At 43.5% G+C, this 19,146-nt stretch overlaps 1 protein-coding gene across 11 annotated transcripts in view; it reads left to right on the forward strand.

Annotated features, from left to right (window-relative positions):
• Window positions 1-19,146, forward strand: part of KCNMA1 (potassium calcium-activated channel subfamily M alpha 1) — a 666,778-nt gene that overhangs the window by 511,817 nt on the left and 135,815 nt on the right. For all 11 annotated transcript variants that reach the window (XM_080926078.1, XM_080926079.1, XM_080926070.1 and 8 more), the window contains 2 exons: window positions 854-963; window positions 12,505-12,573. In XM_080926078.1, coding sequence (XP_080782204.1) covers window positions 854-963; window positions 12,505-12,573 — 179 coding nt within the window. The remainder of the gene's footprint in view (window positions 1-853; window positions 964-12,504; window positions 12,574-19,146) is intronic.

Below are 19,146 nucleotides of genomic sequence, written 5' to 3' on the forward strand. Positions count from 1 at the left end.
AAAAATAGTTGCTACTTTTCTGCTATAAATATTTCTAGACTTTTTCATATAGCCCTACAAGTATAAAACCAGACATAACTTTTAAAAATAAAATCACAGTGGGGCAGATGGCTATGTGGTTAAGAGCACTCGCTGTCCTTCCATAAGACTTGAGTTCCGTTCTCAGTACCCAAACTGTGTGGTTCACAACTACCTGTAACTCCAGCAGATCTGATGTCTTCTTCTGGCCTTCATTGGCACCCACGTCCTTGTTGCATGAACTCTCTAAAAAAAGTCAAGCACATATACATACTCTCACATAGACACATAGACAGACAGATACACATACACAGTCACATACACACAAACACACATATATACATGTTCTTATTCTCACAAAGATACAGACAAAAAGACACACACTCCCTCTCTCTCCCTCTCTCTCCCTCTCTCTCCCTCTCCCTCTCTCCCTCTCTCTGTCTGTCTGTCTGTCTGTCTGTCTGTCTGTCTCTCTCTCTCTCTCTCTCTCTCTCTCTCTCTCTCTCTCTCTCTCACACACACACACACACACATACACACACACACACACACACACACACACGCATGCATGCACACATGTAAATAATTCTTTTGTTTTTTGAAGCAAGGTAGTGCTTTGAAGGAAACCTACCTGAGTTAAGTTATCTTTGGGGTCACCGGAAGCTAGCTTCGGGTGGGTGCTATGGAGACATTCCCAGCTGCTGAGAAGGCTATCACCAGGAAGGTCACTGTGCCACTATCACATTTGTTTCTTTAACTAAGGCTGTAACCCCGGCTCTGCTCTGTCAGTGTTTGGCTATGCTTTAAACCCTATTCCTGTGCACTTTTCTCTTAGATTGAAGAAGACACGTGGCAGAAATACTACTTGGAAGGAGTCTCCAATGAAATGTATACAGAATATCTCTCCAGTGCCTTCGTGGGTCTGTCCTTCCCTACTGTTTGTGAGTAAGTGACCATTCACTAGATGATGTTTGCACCTTGGGTATGTTTAATGGGTCTGTGAGGACTACCTCCCACCTCTGTTCACACTGGTAGGGAAACTTGGCACTCACTGAGGGGTCCCTGTAGGTTCAGCCCTGCCTGTCTGTGGACAGCAAAGCATGTCCTGACAAGGTTTCTGTCTTTGGGCTTTATGCTGGCTCCAATTTATCCTCTAGGTCTGGAAATCTTGAGATGAAACCCAATTTATACAAACTCATAATGTGTGCAATTTACCTGCACATCTTAAGTAACACCACTGTGAGGCAGAAGCCTCTGAAAGGTGGCACAAACTCATGTGGCCCTGGTTTGATTTGTTTGATTTCATCTATATCTGCCTTTCTGTCTGTGGTACTAGGCATTGAACCCAGGGCCTCACCCTCAGCTCCTAACTGGCTTTAATGGAGAAAAAAAAAGCAAATGTTGCCAGTTCCAGGATAAATGAATCTTATAAGAAATCTTTTAATAAAGTTCTCCTAATCAAGTCCGTGGACATTCAAAGTGCTTTTACTATTTACTGAGGAACTGTACTCTCAAGTGCACAGAAGGAGGCCTTGCAAAGGTCTTCTTGAGTACTCCTTTCTCAAACCGTAAGAACCTTCAGTGGTTCCCAGGGCACCTGCAGCAGGCCATACCCCATAGCCCTAGAAGAACAGGTGTCCTGGTGTCCAGAGATCCAGGGGTCCACCTTGAGGCACAACAGTACCCCAGATGTACCACTTAGCACCTCCAGATTGAAGTAAAAGCAAATAAGGGGTGTGTTCGCTGTGAAAAGAGAAACTTTGACAGTGGTGGACCCCTAAACATGATCCGCTGGTATTGGACACCTTAGCAAAGGTCAGTAAGTGCTCTCACTGATAAAAGCCTGGAAGAAACAGGCAGATCTGGGCTGAGGGAGAAGAGCCACGGCCCTCTGCTGTCTACTTACCAGCCAAGCCTACTGCCTGGGATCCTATAAAACAGGGAGCCTAAAGGTGCTAAGTCAAACCTGAGAGCCCTTCATAATAAAGGAAAGCCAGGAGCTTTGGGACTCCTGTTCTGTTCTTTATGCAGAAGGGAGGAATGGAGATTCCTGTCAGAGAACACAGCAGGTGTTCTCTGCCAGTCCCTGAGCCCAAACCCCCAAGCACTCCAAAATGGTTTGGTTGTTTACAGAAATTCCTCACTCCGTCTCTAAGCGATAGTTTAAATTCTAAATGGACTGGAAAAGTGAACAGGTAATTGATTCAGAAGGAGTTCTTTTCTGGAAATGGGAGCCCTGTTGTAAGTCCCCTAAGCACCCTCCCTAAGAATGATTTCCCTTTCTGCGTGTGAAGTTAACCATTCAGAGATGCTGGGGAGGCTGTCTTCTGTCCTAACTCAGCCTGCTTCCAATGGGAAGTATTGAGAAGTCAGAAATTCCACTGAAAACAGAAGCTGGCTTTTTAAAGAAGGCTCTCAAAGCCCTCTGCGGTCAAGGCAGGAGTGGTCTGAGCATCAGGCCCAAGTTGGCAACACCCAGGGTGGGGCCCTATGATGTTAGGGATGCTATCTGGGAGCTTTCTGAGCTCTCTTTCTTAGCCATTAATTCTGATTTAACTAGTTTTGAGCCTGACAGGAAAACTCTCTGGGAAATTCTGTCACTTCCAACCTCTCCACCCTCCTCTTCCTTTGCCAGGGGTGGGGGTGGGGGCGGTTTTGACTAGAGGCGAGGACTGCATCCCCTAGATTTACAGGGTCTGCTGGACCCGTGGATTTTAAATAGTTTTATTTGTTCAAGGCTAGTTACCTGCATTTCTGGACCACAGAATTTCACCAAAAAGAAACAAAACCTGGATACTTTCTTTAAAGTCAGAGTTGGCCACACGGGGTCCATGTTTCTGCTGAACGCTCCCTGGCTCCCACCTGTTTTAATGAAGGAGCTGTATATGCTTTCTCCTAAACCAGGATGAATGAACCAAACAGCCCTGGTCTATCCCACCTGCTTCCAGCCTTGGGAATCTGTGTTAGCCTTCCATGCCAGCTCAGGAGTCTGCAGTCATTCAGAGGCTGTGTGTCCCAGTTACAGCCTCTAGGGGGAGTATTTCTCACCATTAGCCTTCAAAAGAGTTGACTTTTTTTTCCAGGTTCAGAGAGAAAGAGGAGGGTGAGGAGCTAGGAGTATCAGCTTCCCTGGGAGCACTCTTGTCAGGCACAACACTAGTAAAATATGAATTATTTTCCTTGATTGATACTCATCTTAAGGCGTGTTCTAATGAGGGGAAAAGCTACCTTAGACCTACCTTATTGTCAGAGAATTTAGTATTTGTTCAGTAAGTGTCTGGATGGGGGGGGGGGGGGTAAAAGCAACTTCCGATGTGAGTGAGAATGTGTTCGTCCTGGTGCTATTATTCCTTTAATGCAGCAATTCGGCAGAGGTGGAACTAATCAATAAAGAAAGGACATTTAATGAGATTTAGGAACAACCCAAAACATTGAAGCTCTCTTCAAGCATTTGATTATCTTGAGGCTTAATTATCTGTGTTTTCTACTTTAAATTAAAGAAAAGCCATAACTCAAAGTTACCAGCAGTTTAATGATAACACTCTTCAATTCAGGTTAATTAAAGCGCAGCCGTAATTAGAGTGTAGTGCTGTATATCACCAGGCTGCCGCGTAAGTATTTTCATTACTGTAAGGATTGGCTATTCAATTTCAAGATGACATAAAGGACGCCCAAATATATTTTCGGCCGGTTTGTGGAGACGAAAAAGAATTGGGGACCATTCAGTGTATAATAAAGCACAGATAAAATATACAGATTTTCAGAGCAGTTTCCATAATTATGTACCACACTAAAACAATAGGTAACCAACGATGTTGCAAAACATGGAAAGAAAGAATTTTGCTCTTCCCCTAGGCTGGCAGCATGCCACCCAGCAGGTGCTATTGGGGCTCAAGAGAGCCTGGAGTTTTCTCAAAAGCTAGACACAGTCGTCCTATGAAAAGAGAAGGTGGCGGGTACACAGGAGGAATTGAAGGTCGTCTCTGAAGAGAACAGGAAGGGCAGGGACAGTCTAGGAGAGGCAGTGGCCCTCAAAACTAACTTCTTCAAAATTGCAAGCTGTGGCGGTCTTTACAATGTGGAGACCAGAGTGTGGCGGTGCAGAATGAGATCTCAGCCATTGTGGTAGCCTTTTGATTCCATCTTATGTGTGACCAAAAGGAGGGCACCGTTCCCAAGCCAAACGCTAATTTAGACAAAATGCACAATCTTTCCTAGCCTTCCACATGCATTGCCTCCCATATGCCCCAAACCTTGGAGTGGTGTTTGTACTGAAAAGACAGGGGGTATCGCAACCATATAAATGGCTCATGCTGTACACAAGAGACCCCTTAGCTTGAAATTTTGAGACTCAGAACACCTCTGGGCACCTTTCCAATACCACTTGGCAAACAAAGGATGGAACCAGGGTTCTGGGGCTCCTCCAGTCTCCTGCAACTAGGAACAGGTGAGAGCAGGTGACAGTTGAAGACTAGCTCATTAATGCTTTTCTGGGAAACTTATAAAATGATACCCGCACTTCATCTCCAGATGTTAAGAATCTGGAGTGAGGCTTGAAAGTGTGCTCGACTTGTTTATTTTTAAATGATAAAGTGAGGCGATCCTTATCTGGAGTCAGAGAAGGGGAAGCTGCACCCCACCCCACACTCTGTCCAAGAGCCTCTGCAGCCTGCTTTGAGCCCCCACCACTCAGGCAAAACACAGATTCGCAGGCGGGCTCGCCTCTTGCAAGCTTATGTTAAGATCTGGGCCTTTGGGAACTAGAGAGGTGGCTTAGCAGCCAGGCTGAGGGTGCTTGCTGCTCTTGCTGAAGGCCAGAGTTCAGATCTCAGTGCTCTGTTGAGCAGCTTACAGCCACCTGTCAGTCCAGGGAGACTAATGCCCTCTTCTTCTCTGGTAGGTACCTCCACCCACATTTCTGTATACTCGCATATACTTAAGTGTTATGGTAAAAATTAAGAAAAAAAGAATTTGTTCAGTAGCTTCCGGTCCCGCCATCTCACTCTGTGGGGGTCGCTCCAGTGTGGAGCCCAGTGCACAGACTGTCACATGATCCGCAAGCTGCCCTCCCCACACGGTTCCCTTCCCAGGCGGTTCACTCCGCCTGCCCTAAATGTTTCTGCCCCGGGTGGTCTATGACCGCCCCAGTCTGTTGATTCCACACACTTTCCCTTGGTGTGTTGTTGCCAAGCCTTGAACACACACGTCCTAACTCCATGGCAGCCTTTGTGTGTCCCACCACTACACCCTCTTTGAACTCAATTAAGTCGCCACATCAAAGAACACACCAAAATATTCTGATCTAGTTGGTATGATATAATTTGCCCACCTAGATAAGTCAGATCATCCTGTACAATCCCATCCCTTATAAAATATTAACAACCTTATCCATATAGAGATGCACCGAAACATCCATGTCTGCTTCCTTGTTGCCTCTTCTTGAATCTCCCGCTTTCTCCTCCTCTTCTTTCCTTCCTAGATTTTGCCCCGCCTACCCTTCCTTCTCATCCAATGATAGGCTTGACCCACCTTGCTGCATAATGACATCATCCTACACCCAAGTTTTTGGTGGTTTTTTTTTTTTTTTTTTTTTTTTTTTTTTATCAGAGCTTTTGCATCAGCTTCCTCCTCAGCATCAGCTTTGGGATCTAAAATACCAGCAAGTCCCTGCTTCCTCCTCTTCTCCTTCCCCTCCTCCAGAAAGAGCATGTAAAATGCAGATGGCCAGTCTCAAGCATCCAGCAAGGTTAGAGTTTTGAAGCCACATTTGCTCTTCAAAGATTTCATTCTTGAGCGGTTCACACAACATGCCACTGTCCAATGTATTGAATGAAGTGACATAGGACTGAAGTCGGTCCTGCAGGTCAGCCTCTTGCTAAGTTAAGATTCTCTACTTTTTTCTCTGGTAGTACCAGATGTCTGGCCTGAAACGGGGTGCATGGTGTGAGGTTCCTCGGGTTCCCCGTCCCCCGGTACTTATTAGTCATCTTCCCTATTTCTTACCTCTGCTAAGAGGGAGTAGACATGTTGGCAGTCCTTGTTTCTTTTACTTTTATTATTTAGTAAAACTTTTCAGTTATTATTAATCACAAGTCAATAGGACGGAAATGCAACGCATTGGAATATTTTCGCCACTGCGCCCACCTTGTTGCTTTAGATTTGCCTGACCATTAAACATGGAACCTTGAGTTGATGACAATACTTTTAAACACCAGGAATTTGTTTCCCCTTTAGTGCTGCCTTCAGACTTTGAACTTGGGCTGAGGGAGCTGCACACACTTGGTGAACGCATGCAGCTGCAGTGTAGGTGTTAGGGCTCTCAAAGTTTTCTATAGGCCACGGGAAGATTCCCAGAGGAGATGCCTTTTTATGGAGCTGATCCTGCATGAAGCTTGGGTTCAGATGATGGGACAGGGGAAAGTGCCCAGGGAATAGAGAAGCTGAGTCTCAAAGTACCATGGACAGGTTTTTTCAACATGAATAGTCTTTTGAGGTTTGCTGATACTAACTCTGTAGATAAGGGGAAGAGGCACATCAGCTACTGTCTGACATGTGATGCTTTGGGAGACAATGATGATAGTCGTGTCATTGTGAGAGCTGGCAAAAGTGAGGATGCCCAGGTAGGTGGGGGTGGGAGAAGGTGGGCAGGAAGACCTGAAAGCAAGTTCAGCAGTCAGGTTCCAAGAACATAGAGTTCCAGGGCTGGAGTCTCAGAGCGAGCCTATTAGTCAGTCATTCATCACTTGCAAAATGTAAAAGCTTAATTGTATGAGGTTTTACAGCTCAGAGGGGATTAGGACAAGAGGAGGTGTGTTTAAAATACGATGTGTCTCTCTGTCTCTCTGCAGCTGATGGAGCAGTTAAGATTCAGCTTTGATGCTGAGCAATTAGTGCTTGAGTAACCTGGGGAAATGCAGTGGGCGGTGCTGAAGGGCAGTTCAGCCCCCAAGCCCAGCTGCAAACTGAGGATGTTGCTCTACTGGCTTCAGGCAATGAAGAAGATGCTGGGGAGGGGGAGCTCTCCATTTTTTTCAGTTATCCACCTGCTTCCCATGTGCCTGCGATTCAGAAAACTGGACATTCTGTGCCATCTTGTATGGACAGATCTCTCAAAAGAAGCCACACAAAGAAAGTCAAAATTAGTGCAGTGTAGGCAAAGAAGGGCCTCTTGCCCAGTACCAACTTGAGTTCTCCAATTCCATTAATTGTTTTAGAAAGATCTAATCTCAGTGTGAAACAAAAAGAGGCCAGACAAGCCTATTTGTTTTATGGCAAAATCATGTACCCTAACTTCAGGAAAGCTTGTGCCAACAGAATCTATATAAAAACTTACATCATATCTTTAAATTTTTTTCCCATCAGAGATGGTACCATCTAGTCGCATATGTTGGGAATTTTGTATATAGGCCTGAACACATATGAACATATATGTGACTGTAACATTGGTGACTGTTTTCACTAAAGGAACTGAAAAAGTGGCAGCTAGTTCTTTCTGAACTGTTAGATAAACCACTGGCAATAAACCCCACTGAAACCCTCATGAAAGTCTGTAGAGGCTAATAAAGGTTTGAAATTCTGGAGAGAGGCATCAGACAAAGAATTTACTTGGAACTGATCTTACCTGGTAGCCGAGTGTGCAGTCCCCATGGTGTGTGTTTCAGGAGAAGAAGAACAGTAAAATTTTACCCAAATGGCAATTATTAGCACTTTAGGTAAGCTCTAACTGCCCACATCAAAGAATTAAAGTATTTAGAAGTTTAAATGTCTTACATCTACTAGGAAAGAAAGGTACGGTGCTTGATGTGTGTGTGTGTTTGTGTGTGTGTGTGTGCATGTTATATATGCCTGTGTGTATGCTGGACATGTATAGATGTACCTAATTTGAGAGTAGGCATGTTCTGAAAACTACCCCATCTATATTTATCAAAACTACAAAGAAATGGAGTGGAACATCACCTCCACTAGCTGTCCAAGTCACTTCTCTTTTCTTGGTGTTCAGTATTACAAATCTTGCTGGTTAAAAAAAAAAAAATGTATATTTTAAGTAGGTCTTCTTCTGTCTTGAAGCCATCCTTTCCAGTGAAAGTGAAATGTGGCTATTTTCTATGCTCACTTCTTGCTTTCCAGGACTCAGTATCTATACCCCTACTGTTGTGTTATCGGAGTTACCCTGAAGTTCCTGGGCCTCTGGGTGGCTGGGGGGTGGGGGTGGGGGTGCTAGTGCTTATAGGCGGGCCTGGGTTTAGAAGGCTTGGTGGGTTTAGAGTTTAGAAGCTGTTCTTTCTGTTTTCTGCCACTTTCCTGGTGGCAGTCTTTTGCTCTAAGCCTCATCTTTGTATCCACTTTGTAAGCATACTGGAAGGTGCAAACTCCATGACAGGTTTCTAGGCTTAATTCACACCAGCAAGTAATCTCTCCAGTCAAGGGGACTGATTTAATGGCAGGGACAATTTATTTCTCTCTGGGTAGTTAGAGACAGCTGGACTCTAATTCTTAAGAGCCTTTGTTCAGGAACATCTGGGTTGAAAATACTATAGCTAACAGATGATGCTGGTAATAAAAGAAAGGGGCCTTTGTATAATGGCATTGTCAAACTTGGTAGACCTCTCCTTAATAATTATCAGGAAAGCAATCTAACTTGTTATTACAACACTTTTATTGCAGATTTCTGATTTAAGACCCTTTTTTGTGACAAGTGGCATTTTTCCCCTCTTGGAAGGGAAAAAGGAAGGGAAATCATTTTTTATTCCCCTGAAGTTTTTGCAACCAGTGACAATTTTCCACACTGGACATATTGTGAGATTTCTTTTTGGAAACTAAGAATTAAACTCCCACTAACTTATGGCTGGCTGGCTTTATCTTACTGACTATACTGTGAATGCTTTCTGGCTTTTTTTTTCCTCATTCGTTCCCCAGCCCTGATTGTGTTTCCCAATTCTACACAAGTTCTATGTGCATGGAAATGCCAGAAGCTGAGTAAGCAAGAGAGATGGAGATACCTGTTTGAGCAATATTTAAAACATAGATGCATATAGAGGCAAACATCAATAAGGATGGAGAGGAAAGGAAGCCTGAATAGTCGGAGGGCTCTGTGGGACACTGGAGAAAGTGCACCCCTTGAGGAGTCCCTTTTAGCTACATGAAGGATGGCTCCAGTGTTTGCCAAGAAAAGCTGAAAAACTAGTTTTATTTTTTCTATGAAATCGCATGTTGATATTTCCCCAGGATTTAAAAGAATACCATGTTGACCAAACAGTGTGGGCCAATTGCATGTTAGGCTTCACTTGGCTTCCTCTGCTTATCCGAGAAGCATTAGCATCACACACCGCATGGAGACTGAGCCTCCACATGCATTTTAAGATGCAAAACCTATTTGACCCTGAGCCTTTAGATTTTCCCTCCTTGGACTTCAGTTTGTCTTCTACCTAAGAAGGCTCTGAGGGGCTGGAAAGATGGCTGGAGGACCTCAGTTTGATTCCCAGCACCCACATAACATCTCATAACCATCTATATAACTCAATGCACAAGATTGCCTGGATTGAATTGACTTACAAATAAATAAAGTCTACTTGTGATCTTAGCTAAAATTCCGTGAGGCAACTGAATGCACACTTAGTGGCAAGCATTTTCCTTCCCACCAGTAGGGTTAAATCTATACAAACTATTAAGATCTTTGATTCTATGAACCACCAGAGTTCTAGATAGGAATGACAGTTGTCCACAAAACACAAGCAAATTAACTGTGCATGATCCCTGTTGAGATCAGCTTTCTTGCTGAATTGCTATTAATTTTTGGCTACTGATTCATGTGAGCTTCATCTTGTAATTTTCTTCAACAAACAATGAATGAGGTATATTATTTTTTAAAAACAGTTTGAACTCCAGGAACAGCTATACAAAGAGTTCATGGAGTGCTATAGAATATACACTAAGAAGACGATTTATTTCCCTGCTCCAGTTGGTGATACTTAGGTTGGTGTTTCAGAGTTGATATGCACAGCCACCTCAAAGTCCAGGTCATTAGACCACTGACAAGAAACAGAAAGCCTTCAAATCACAGGGAGAGTCCAGATACGCTGTATGGAAGTGTTTCCTCTAAACCCTGATGGTCAGAGGCACTATTAAGGAGCTAGGACCTCCCATGTAAGAAAAAACGATTGATCTTATTTCCTAAAGCCAATATGAGGCACTCACTCTTCACCAGGACTTTTCTTGCAAGACACACATCTCTATGCTTAGCAGATTGTATTAAGTCATTTCTTCACTGAAAACTAACCACAAGGAATAAGGTGGGTTAGTTGGTAAAGCACACACTGAGCAAGCGTGAAGACCCGAGTTCAATCCCCAGCATCCCTGTGAAAGCCAGGTTTGGTTTATACACCTTTGCAATCCTAATGCTGCGATGCCTGTAGAATTGGTTATCTCCACCTCCAACTGAGAGACCTTGTCTCAAAAACCAATAGATGAGCAGCAGTCCTCAAGTAGAACCCTGGCCTCTGTGCAATGTACCTTTTATATACATGTATCAACTCCATGTCTCTCTTTCACTTAGAATAAGCAACATATGCCTTATAGGGACAAACAGAGTCCTTGTGACCTTTTGCCCACCTTGCTTTCTGACCCACTCATGATTTGTCACGCCTCTCTCTTTCTATGCCAGCTTTATGGGCTCTGCGTCTAGTTCTCAAATATTCAGACAGTTTTCCTCCTTCAGGACTTTTGGTCTTGCCATTTCACCCCCTTGCCCCCAGGATCACTTTCCCCAAAGCATCTCATTCTCACCTCCTCATCTCCAGTGCTCTCTGCATCTGCAAAATGGTCCTCTTGAGGAGCCCCCACAAACTAGCACACACACTTTCCAGTTAGTTTTTATCCTCACAAGTTAGAACAACTTCTACCTTTGCCATGGCCTAGACATGATTGACCCTCATGTATATTGGCTCATAGTTGTTCTTTCCCAATGAAAAAACACTTTCTTGGAGAGGAAGATGTATCTCCCTCCAGGGGTCACCCAAAGGCCGAATACTTAAGCACTGCACGGACTATGTGGGTATTCTGGGTATTAGGTTTAGCCCCAGTCAAACAGAGCCTTAGATGAAGGGTTGTGTTTTCCACGTAGGAAGGTGTGGAGGAGTCAGTAGAGCCATCAAGGATGGCCTTGCCCTTTGACCTAATAGCTGTTTCCTTTTTCTGTGCTGAGATTAAACAACCAAGGCTCATTTGTCATTATCACTTGAGTAATGTTTCATTATTTTAAATCTCCTAAAATATGCCATAATGCTCAGTGTGGAGATACATAATGCATAATATGTATGGTTCATTTTTTGGTTCATGTGAGCCCTTATCTCCTTAAAGAGTTAATGTACATCTTAATCTAAATCACACTATATGAACATGTTTATGTCTTGTTCTTTGTGGCCTTAGCATCTTAAAATATTTTTCAAACTTCAGTTTTCTAAAAAAAAAAAAATTCTGCTCCACACGAATAGCACTACCTTGAATCTCTTTCTGCCCAAGCATGCTATGACACCTCTTTTTGTTTTCTTGGAGCTGAGACATTGTGAGTAGAATTCATCTCTCTATGGAGTTCCTCTCTGCTAGTGACTCCATTCACTGTGCACCGTGGAGAAACTCCAGACGTCCTGAAGACATTTCTGTGGCCAAGGAGAGAATGCTCAGATAGGCAAAGCAATGAGAGTAGCTGCAGCGAGTATAAACTTAAATGACCCGCATCTAGGAAAGAAGCTAGAGCAGTTTTGGAAACAAATCTGCGCAGGGAGCAGTAGTCAGAATACTGGTTGGGGCTGGAGAATAAAGCCGATATGACCTAAGAAGACGGTTGGGGAGAAAAGAGAAGAGAAAATATTGGGGTACAGAGGGGTTACAAGAGTGAAGGCAGAGAGGCAGGAACAAGCCATCAGGAAGCAGTCTGGTCTGCAGCCCAGAACTGTGGGCAGAAGAGGTGAGGCAGCTTGGATGGAGCCAGAAGTGACAAAGCTGTAGTCATGTGCTGGGCACTTAGATAGAGGCTAAGTATTATTACCGTCATTCCAAGCACACAGGGGTCTGCTCTGAACAACAATATAGGCCATTCGTACAAAAGACCAAAATGGAATCCAAATAACAGGTTGCGCTGCTCCAAGTCTCTCCCTCCCCCTGTAGTTAACGTTTTACTACCCAACCGAGTAACTAATGAATCTGGCCGGTGTAAATCCCTAGGCGCAAATCCCTGCTTGGGGTCTGTGTCTAGACATCCAGACCGGAGCCCAATTTGCACTTTGAACATCCAGTACCTTATCATTTGTGGGGAATCGGTTTAATGGGGGGTAGGGGGAGGTGTCATTTTACTGGCCCTGCCTTTGGCACCTGGTGGTAAACGGAGGATCCCCGGGATAATGACTGTGTTAGAGGAATCCAAGTTCATTGGTAAGTCTGTTGTGTGGATCTGCTCTCCAGCACTGACTGGAAGGCTTCTCCTTGTTGCAGGCTGTGTTTCGTGAAGCTGAAGCTCCTGATGATAGCCATTGAGTACAAATCCGCCAACAGGGAGAGCCGGTGAGTTGATCTTCGTGTTGGAAGTGCGCATCCTGGGAAGTTTTACTCAGGACCTTTCTTGAGTATGGTTTCTTTGCCTGAAACCCAACATAGCACCTCCCTGACCCTGTGAAACATTTCAAGACATGGAAGCTTCTATCCCAGACCAGTCTGTCATCCCATTTCCCATTGGGCATCCGGAGACAATTACCCTGGAGGAGGGGAGAGACCCATTCTCAGTAGCTCCAGCCACTATGCTATGCCTTCTAGCCAAGAAAGCAGGAACATACTTCCTCTTGAAGAACCTTCTGCTGCTGTAAGCAAAAAGCAGGTGGCCTCCGGCCTTCTTTACAGCAGCCTGCAGTAGAACTGTGATGGGAGGGGCCAGCTCCCTCAATAGCCAAACTGCAAGTATCCTATTGCATACCATATGTGTTTCTCCCACCGCAGCCGATATCCAGGTGGCAGAATATCAGCTTCATGTAAATTAGCCAGGAGAGAAAAGCTCTGAGGCAGGAGCTCTCTCGTTATTTATTTATTTTTCCGTTAACGATGTGCAAATCAGAGCGATGAGGGACGGGGTCTGGTTGAAACAGATAACACCCCAGTCAATATATGACCTTACTGCTGTCTGATGACAGCATTGTAGACACAGGGACCCAGGCGAGGGCTGGGGGGAGACCTGCATGCAGTATTGACAACATCGATGATCTTTGATCCTTGACTCATAGTTGTAGTTTTGGAAGAAAGAGAGCTGGTTGAAAGATAGCCTGGCTTTTGTTCTCTGAAATGATGTACCCAGGTGCTGTCTGTGCTCTAGTGATGCTTTTGCTCCTGCATGCTCACATGGGCAGAGGGCAGCCCACACCTTTATCACTGAACACAATGCAGAGCAATACTCGCTAGGTTCTGCTGGCATCATTTAAGGAGTCTTCATGATCTTGATGAAAGACCACACACACACACACATACACACACACACACACACACACACACACACACCCCACAAGCCCATTTCTAAGTGTGGGTCTATGACAAAAACAAAACATACAAACACCAGATCACAAGCGAGTACTGTGTTGTCTCCTCCCTTTATCATGAGATCAGATCGTCCATAGTCAATCTGATCAAATGTTGCATTCCTTTGAGAAATCCAAATCAACCAGACAACAGAAGATAAAACGGTAGATTTGGTGGCAATGTGTAGAGCATGGTGGTAGCAACTAAAAAGTATATACATGTTTAGAAGGATATGGTTTTTGTTTCCACGTTGGCAAAGGAAATATTCAGTATTATGTGAACACAAGAGAGGTCCGGCCACTTAACTTTCAACAGTTAAGGTGGAACTTTCTAGGGTCGCTCTTTGCTCCTCTTTATAGGTAGCTTCACCTGGACCCATGTATATGGAGGAGAAATGGTGGATCCTTGGGTTTTGGGGTTTTGGAGCTGGTGAGCATCACAAATGGTAATCTTTGTGGTGCCAAGTCAGTACACATTTGTGGATCTGACCATTTACTCTGTGCTACTTTTGTTGGTCCCATTCAAGGCATCAGTAAGTCAAAAAGAAAGTGTCATCATGTAGGTGGTGCTGATGCCAACAAGTATTTTCTGAGCCTTCTGGAATAATCCATGGTAAGACTGGACTGCACAGAGCCTTGAGCCTCAGCCAGTCAGCTCATGCATCCCTCCCTCTGGTCACAGGAAGAGAGAGGGTGCCCCTAGGATCCAGGCACTGTTCTAAGAAAACAGATTCCAGGTTCCAGGAAGACACAATCTGCCCTTCCAGTAAGCCCTCTCATTGGGTGGTAAACCTGAGCTGTTTTCAGCAAATAGGTTGTGGGGTTTGTTTTTCCCCCAGTGCCTCAGAAAAGACCAAAAAGGAAAAGACGTTGTTCGGCTTTGTATTGGCTTTTTGTGTGTAGTTGCTAGCATTAATCCTCCCTGTGGCTTGGTCTCCTTGTGGAAGCGCAGGAGTGCTTGTAGAAAAGGGTGTGCTGAAGGGAATGTGGATATACCCCACAAGCCAGGACTTACTCAACAAGACCACAAAAGCCCCAAACCACGATTTATTTTCTTTATCCTTGCGGGAGACCTAATCCAGCTCCTCTCCAATTTTGTAATGGGCCCAGTAGACAAATGTAGAGAGGCTGCATCTCTGCCCCGCCCTCCTACCTTTGACCTCTGTTACAGGCCATTCTCTGTTGTTGGTTCCACCCATGATACCTCACATGCTTTGCTGATAAACCTTGTTTTCACACACATCCTCAAAATGCTTTGAAACAAAGGTTTTATTCCTTCCTTCCTCCTGGTGTTGGTCAATTTATTATCAAATTGTTTGATTTGAAATTCTTTTCTTGTCGTTTTTGCAGAAGCCGAAAGCGGTATGCATTCTTCGTTAACTTTCCTTCCAACCTCCACCCTCTGTCTTCACTCCTAACCACAGGACTAACCATTTGCCAAGAACTCAAGAAGAGAGAGATTATATATGTGTATATATATATAATCTCCTTCCCTTGTCTAGTATATATATTGTATATTTACACATATACATATATATAATATATATCACCCGTCTCCAACTAGAATACATCAAAGTAGCCTGCTGTTGTCGTTGTTTGATTTGTTGATTATTTTGGTTGATGCACTAACTTCTTTGCAGGAAAATAGAAGCAAACAAACAAACACATAAGTCAATTAATGGAAAGGCAGAGTCCTATCTTCCATCATAGTGCCAACGATGAGAACAAATCACATTAAAGTTGAAAAGGAGGACACTTCTCTCCTGCCCTCTGTGTCTGTTTTCTGTACCGTCCTCATGTTGTCCTGGTGTCCATCAGATATGGGTACCATTTTGTCTTCATCGTACACCCACATGCCCAGTGACCTCCTGTCTCTCTGTTGAGTTTTTAGTTTGTAGATCAGTGTTTCTGTCCTTTATCCACAAAACAGAGACCAAGCCCTTGCACCTCTCCCTCTCCTTGTACTTGTTCGGGTTAATTTCATTTTGACTATCTAACATCTTGAACAGTGCTGATAATGAACTTCCCAGCTATTCTGTTTATGTTTTTTTTTTTTGATAAGCATGTTTGTTGGGACAAACTCATGGGTTTTGTTTTATTTTCTCCTTGTGCGTTTGGGTATCTTTCTTAGTAGGAAGTATCTAAGCTTTCACCATGTGACTTCATCCTGTTTTGCTGCTGTTCTGTGTTGCATGGAGCATGACTAAATGATCATCAATGGCATTTTTTAAAGTATTTGGGTTCAGGAGTGGTTGGTGTTGTTACATCATTTTCAGCATAGTTTTTCAATAGTGCAAGACTGTGCTTTTGAAAGTGCAATGCCAACCTGTTCCTGTTTTTCTCTGTGGTTGTAGTCACTGTCAGGTGTTTGTATTTCTGTGTGTGTGTGTGTGTGTGTGTGTGTGTGTGTGTGTGTGTAACTGTGTGTTTGTGTTGTCTGGCACTTTCCAATGTCAGATCTTCCGTGATTTATTTTTCAGTAGATGTGAGTAGAGGTGGCTTCCTGTCAGTTTGGTATTATTGACATGATCCAACTGCAAGAAGTTACTGCAGCACTATGCATCCTCAAAGGTCCACAGTGGTTGCACCTCTGCTGTTGGCTTTTGGCCTTGGGTCTTTTACTTTGTGGTGAAGGCACGCTGTGATGTAGGCATGACTTGTCTTAAAGTGTACTTGAAAGTATGGCTTGCTCCCAGAACCACATATCCAGTGTTATACTTCCTAGATCAGCTCTCTCTATTCTCGCTCATGTAGCCCGTCTTTTCTGTAATGTAATACAATAGACTGAAATTTAAGATGATTGATGTAGACTCAGGCTAAACCAGATCTTGCCAGTATTATTGTGGACCACCGTGATGGCCATTTAAGTTTGGCCATCTGGGAGCAACCTTGATCATGGTGTCTCTGTATGTAAATGGATTAGGCCTATGCATATGGAAGCATGGAATACACAAACGGTGTCTTCTACACATATTCTAATGGAAATGCATGTGTCTAGTTGTGTGGGACTCCAACAGCACTTATTGTAAAGCCCAGAAGAAATGGAAAATTCCAGAGAGGTGATAAGGTTTGAGATTTTGTTTTCTAAGATATGTTATAATACAGCACAAGCTGCATTGCAGTTGAACTTCCAGAGAGGGAGCACAAATTGGTTAAAAACGAAGTTCCTGCTGACAGCAAATGTATATGCCCATGAATGATCAGAGAGACCTCTTTCCAGTGGTGTAATTCATCTGGACGTAGCATGAATTCAACTCCTCAATGGCTTGGATTTGCTTACTCTGTTTAATGAAGTCCCATTAGCTTGCTAGACACAACTAGGATTACAGTGTTTTCAAGTATACCCTCACAAATGTTGTGATTTTTTTTCTAATTGCTTGGGGAATGGTACACGATGCCTTGAGGTGATGGGGGGTTGGGACAAAGACACACACACACACACACACACACACACACACACACACACACACACCTATTCTATTTATTTATAGTAGAATAGAGTCTCCTTTAAGGTATCTGTTTTACTTGAATTACCAATCATTGGCCATCTAACAGTAAGGTTTAAGAAGATTTGAGGAAGGATAACTAAATACTCTACAGCTGTTGCACCTCAAGTATTAGAGGAAAAACATTTCTCCCTGACCTGCTTCTGATTTCCCAACCTGCTACAAGTTCAAGCATGAGACAGCCAATGAAATAGACTGCATGGTAATATCTCCCTTAGGGCCCTGTTACAGATATCTGCTGTTGAATAAAGCCCATTGCATTAAGATGTGTTCTGCAATCAGAAACATGGGTTTCAGTTCTAAGTGAGCTGTGCTTTCAGTGTTGAAACCAATTGCTCCATCTGCCTATGTGATTCAGCGTTTACATGTTTGTGTATTTGCATACTTATACTCCATGCCTGTGGGAACTCGTTAGCTTGGTGACCAATCCACACGAACTTGTGGTCAGTCCTTTGATCAGCCTATCTGGTGAGAACGCAGTTTGGGTTTTTGAAAGAACAAAGCTGATGCTTTCATTTACTTGAGAGGAAAGGAGAAACTTTGAGAACAGTGGCCAATGACTATGACATAGGATTTTCATTCATTCTATAGCTCCTACAATTACCTATAGTATGTAGGACTCTAAGCTCTACTATGAGAAACTCAACAGTAAACAGTGGGATTCAGTTTCTCAGTCTTCTAATCAACAGTGGGTCCTTATGGAATGTGTATGTTTTGCTCTTAAGGAGAGTATTTAGACAGCCTAGCTGCAGAACTAGAAAACACAACATTTGAAAACCCTTGGAGAAGGGACCGCACAGGCCCTGTGTGGCCAGCTGTCACTAGGCATTTTCAATTAAAATCAGCAAGGTCATGGTAAAAGGAGGATAATTTATATCTTCCTCAAAATGAGAAAATGTCTTCTCCTGCCAAGATGTCCTTGCTGGAATTTTGCTAATGGATATATGGGAAAAGAAGCCTCTTGATAGGAGCCTGCACTTTGAGATTTCCTTGATTCTTTACATGACACATCTTGAGTTTTATCTCTGATAAGTTCATGACTTAGACCAAATTGGAGCCAGCGAACTGATTGAAAATGATGCTTGAGGAGGAGAACTTTTGGCAGCCCCTAAGAAAAAAAACAAATGTGACATCCAATGGTCTCTTTAAAAGATCAGAGGTATTTGGAAAGATTTTCAACTTATTCCCAGTAGGAGGTCAGTAGAAAACTTTAAGTCCTTGCACTGGGAGAAGGAAAAGTTATTCTGGCCTAGAATTTTTATCTATAATATGTTTATAAGAAGGGGGCAGAGATTAGCATTTTATTTAAATGTTTCAGATTTTGAATATAGATCACAGTTATGACATCTGAAATGCTTAAATTAGGAATATATCTCTCCAAAGAGTCTATGAAGCTCACAACCCACACAGGAAACATCCAATGTTGTAGACTCCAGGAATCAGAGGCCCTACTCCTCAGTACACTTAGAACTGAATCTATCCTATCTGTCACAGAGTTCCTTGTGACCATGGACTTATTTCATGTACCTCAAGAGCTGGCCTCATTCTTTGGAACCTTTCAGCTCCCCAGGCCTGTCTCAGTCTAATCTTTATACTTGCCACATACTTCATGTGGATACAACTTTAATCTTCTCAGCCTCAGTCTACAGAGAACATGAGGGAATTCTGGGATCACAAGACCTCTGGGGACAGTGAGCCATCTATCTCTTGTGCATTACTATAAAACTCAAGTAATGGAAGTGACTTTATGAGTAACCCCAAGTGAGTCTACAGTAGCCCATTTTCAGATGGTGCACAGAGATCCCACATTTACTAGAGTTCAATTAGCATCAAAGACAAAATGGTGGGCAGATCGGTGAAGCTGTGACATCTTGTTTACTCTTGCTTTTTTTAACCACCTGCTGATATTTATAGAAACCAAAGGTTAAGGGCACAATGTATCCTTAACACATAGAGCATATGCCTTTATTCCCTTAGAAACTTTGTCACCTAGAGTGACATATACTGCATTTTCTAGGTAAGGAGAGTGAGGCTTAGGTGCCTCCAAATGACCAGAGCCAGGACCCAAT

This window comes from Micromys minutus (assembly GCF_963924665.1).
Source record: "Micromys minutus genome assembly, chromosome: 12".
Taxonomy (NCBI): Eukaryota; Metazoa; Chordata; class Mammalia; order Rodentia; family Muridae; genus Micromys; species Micromys minutus.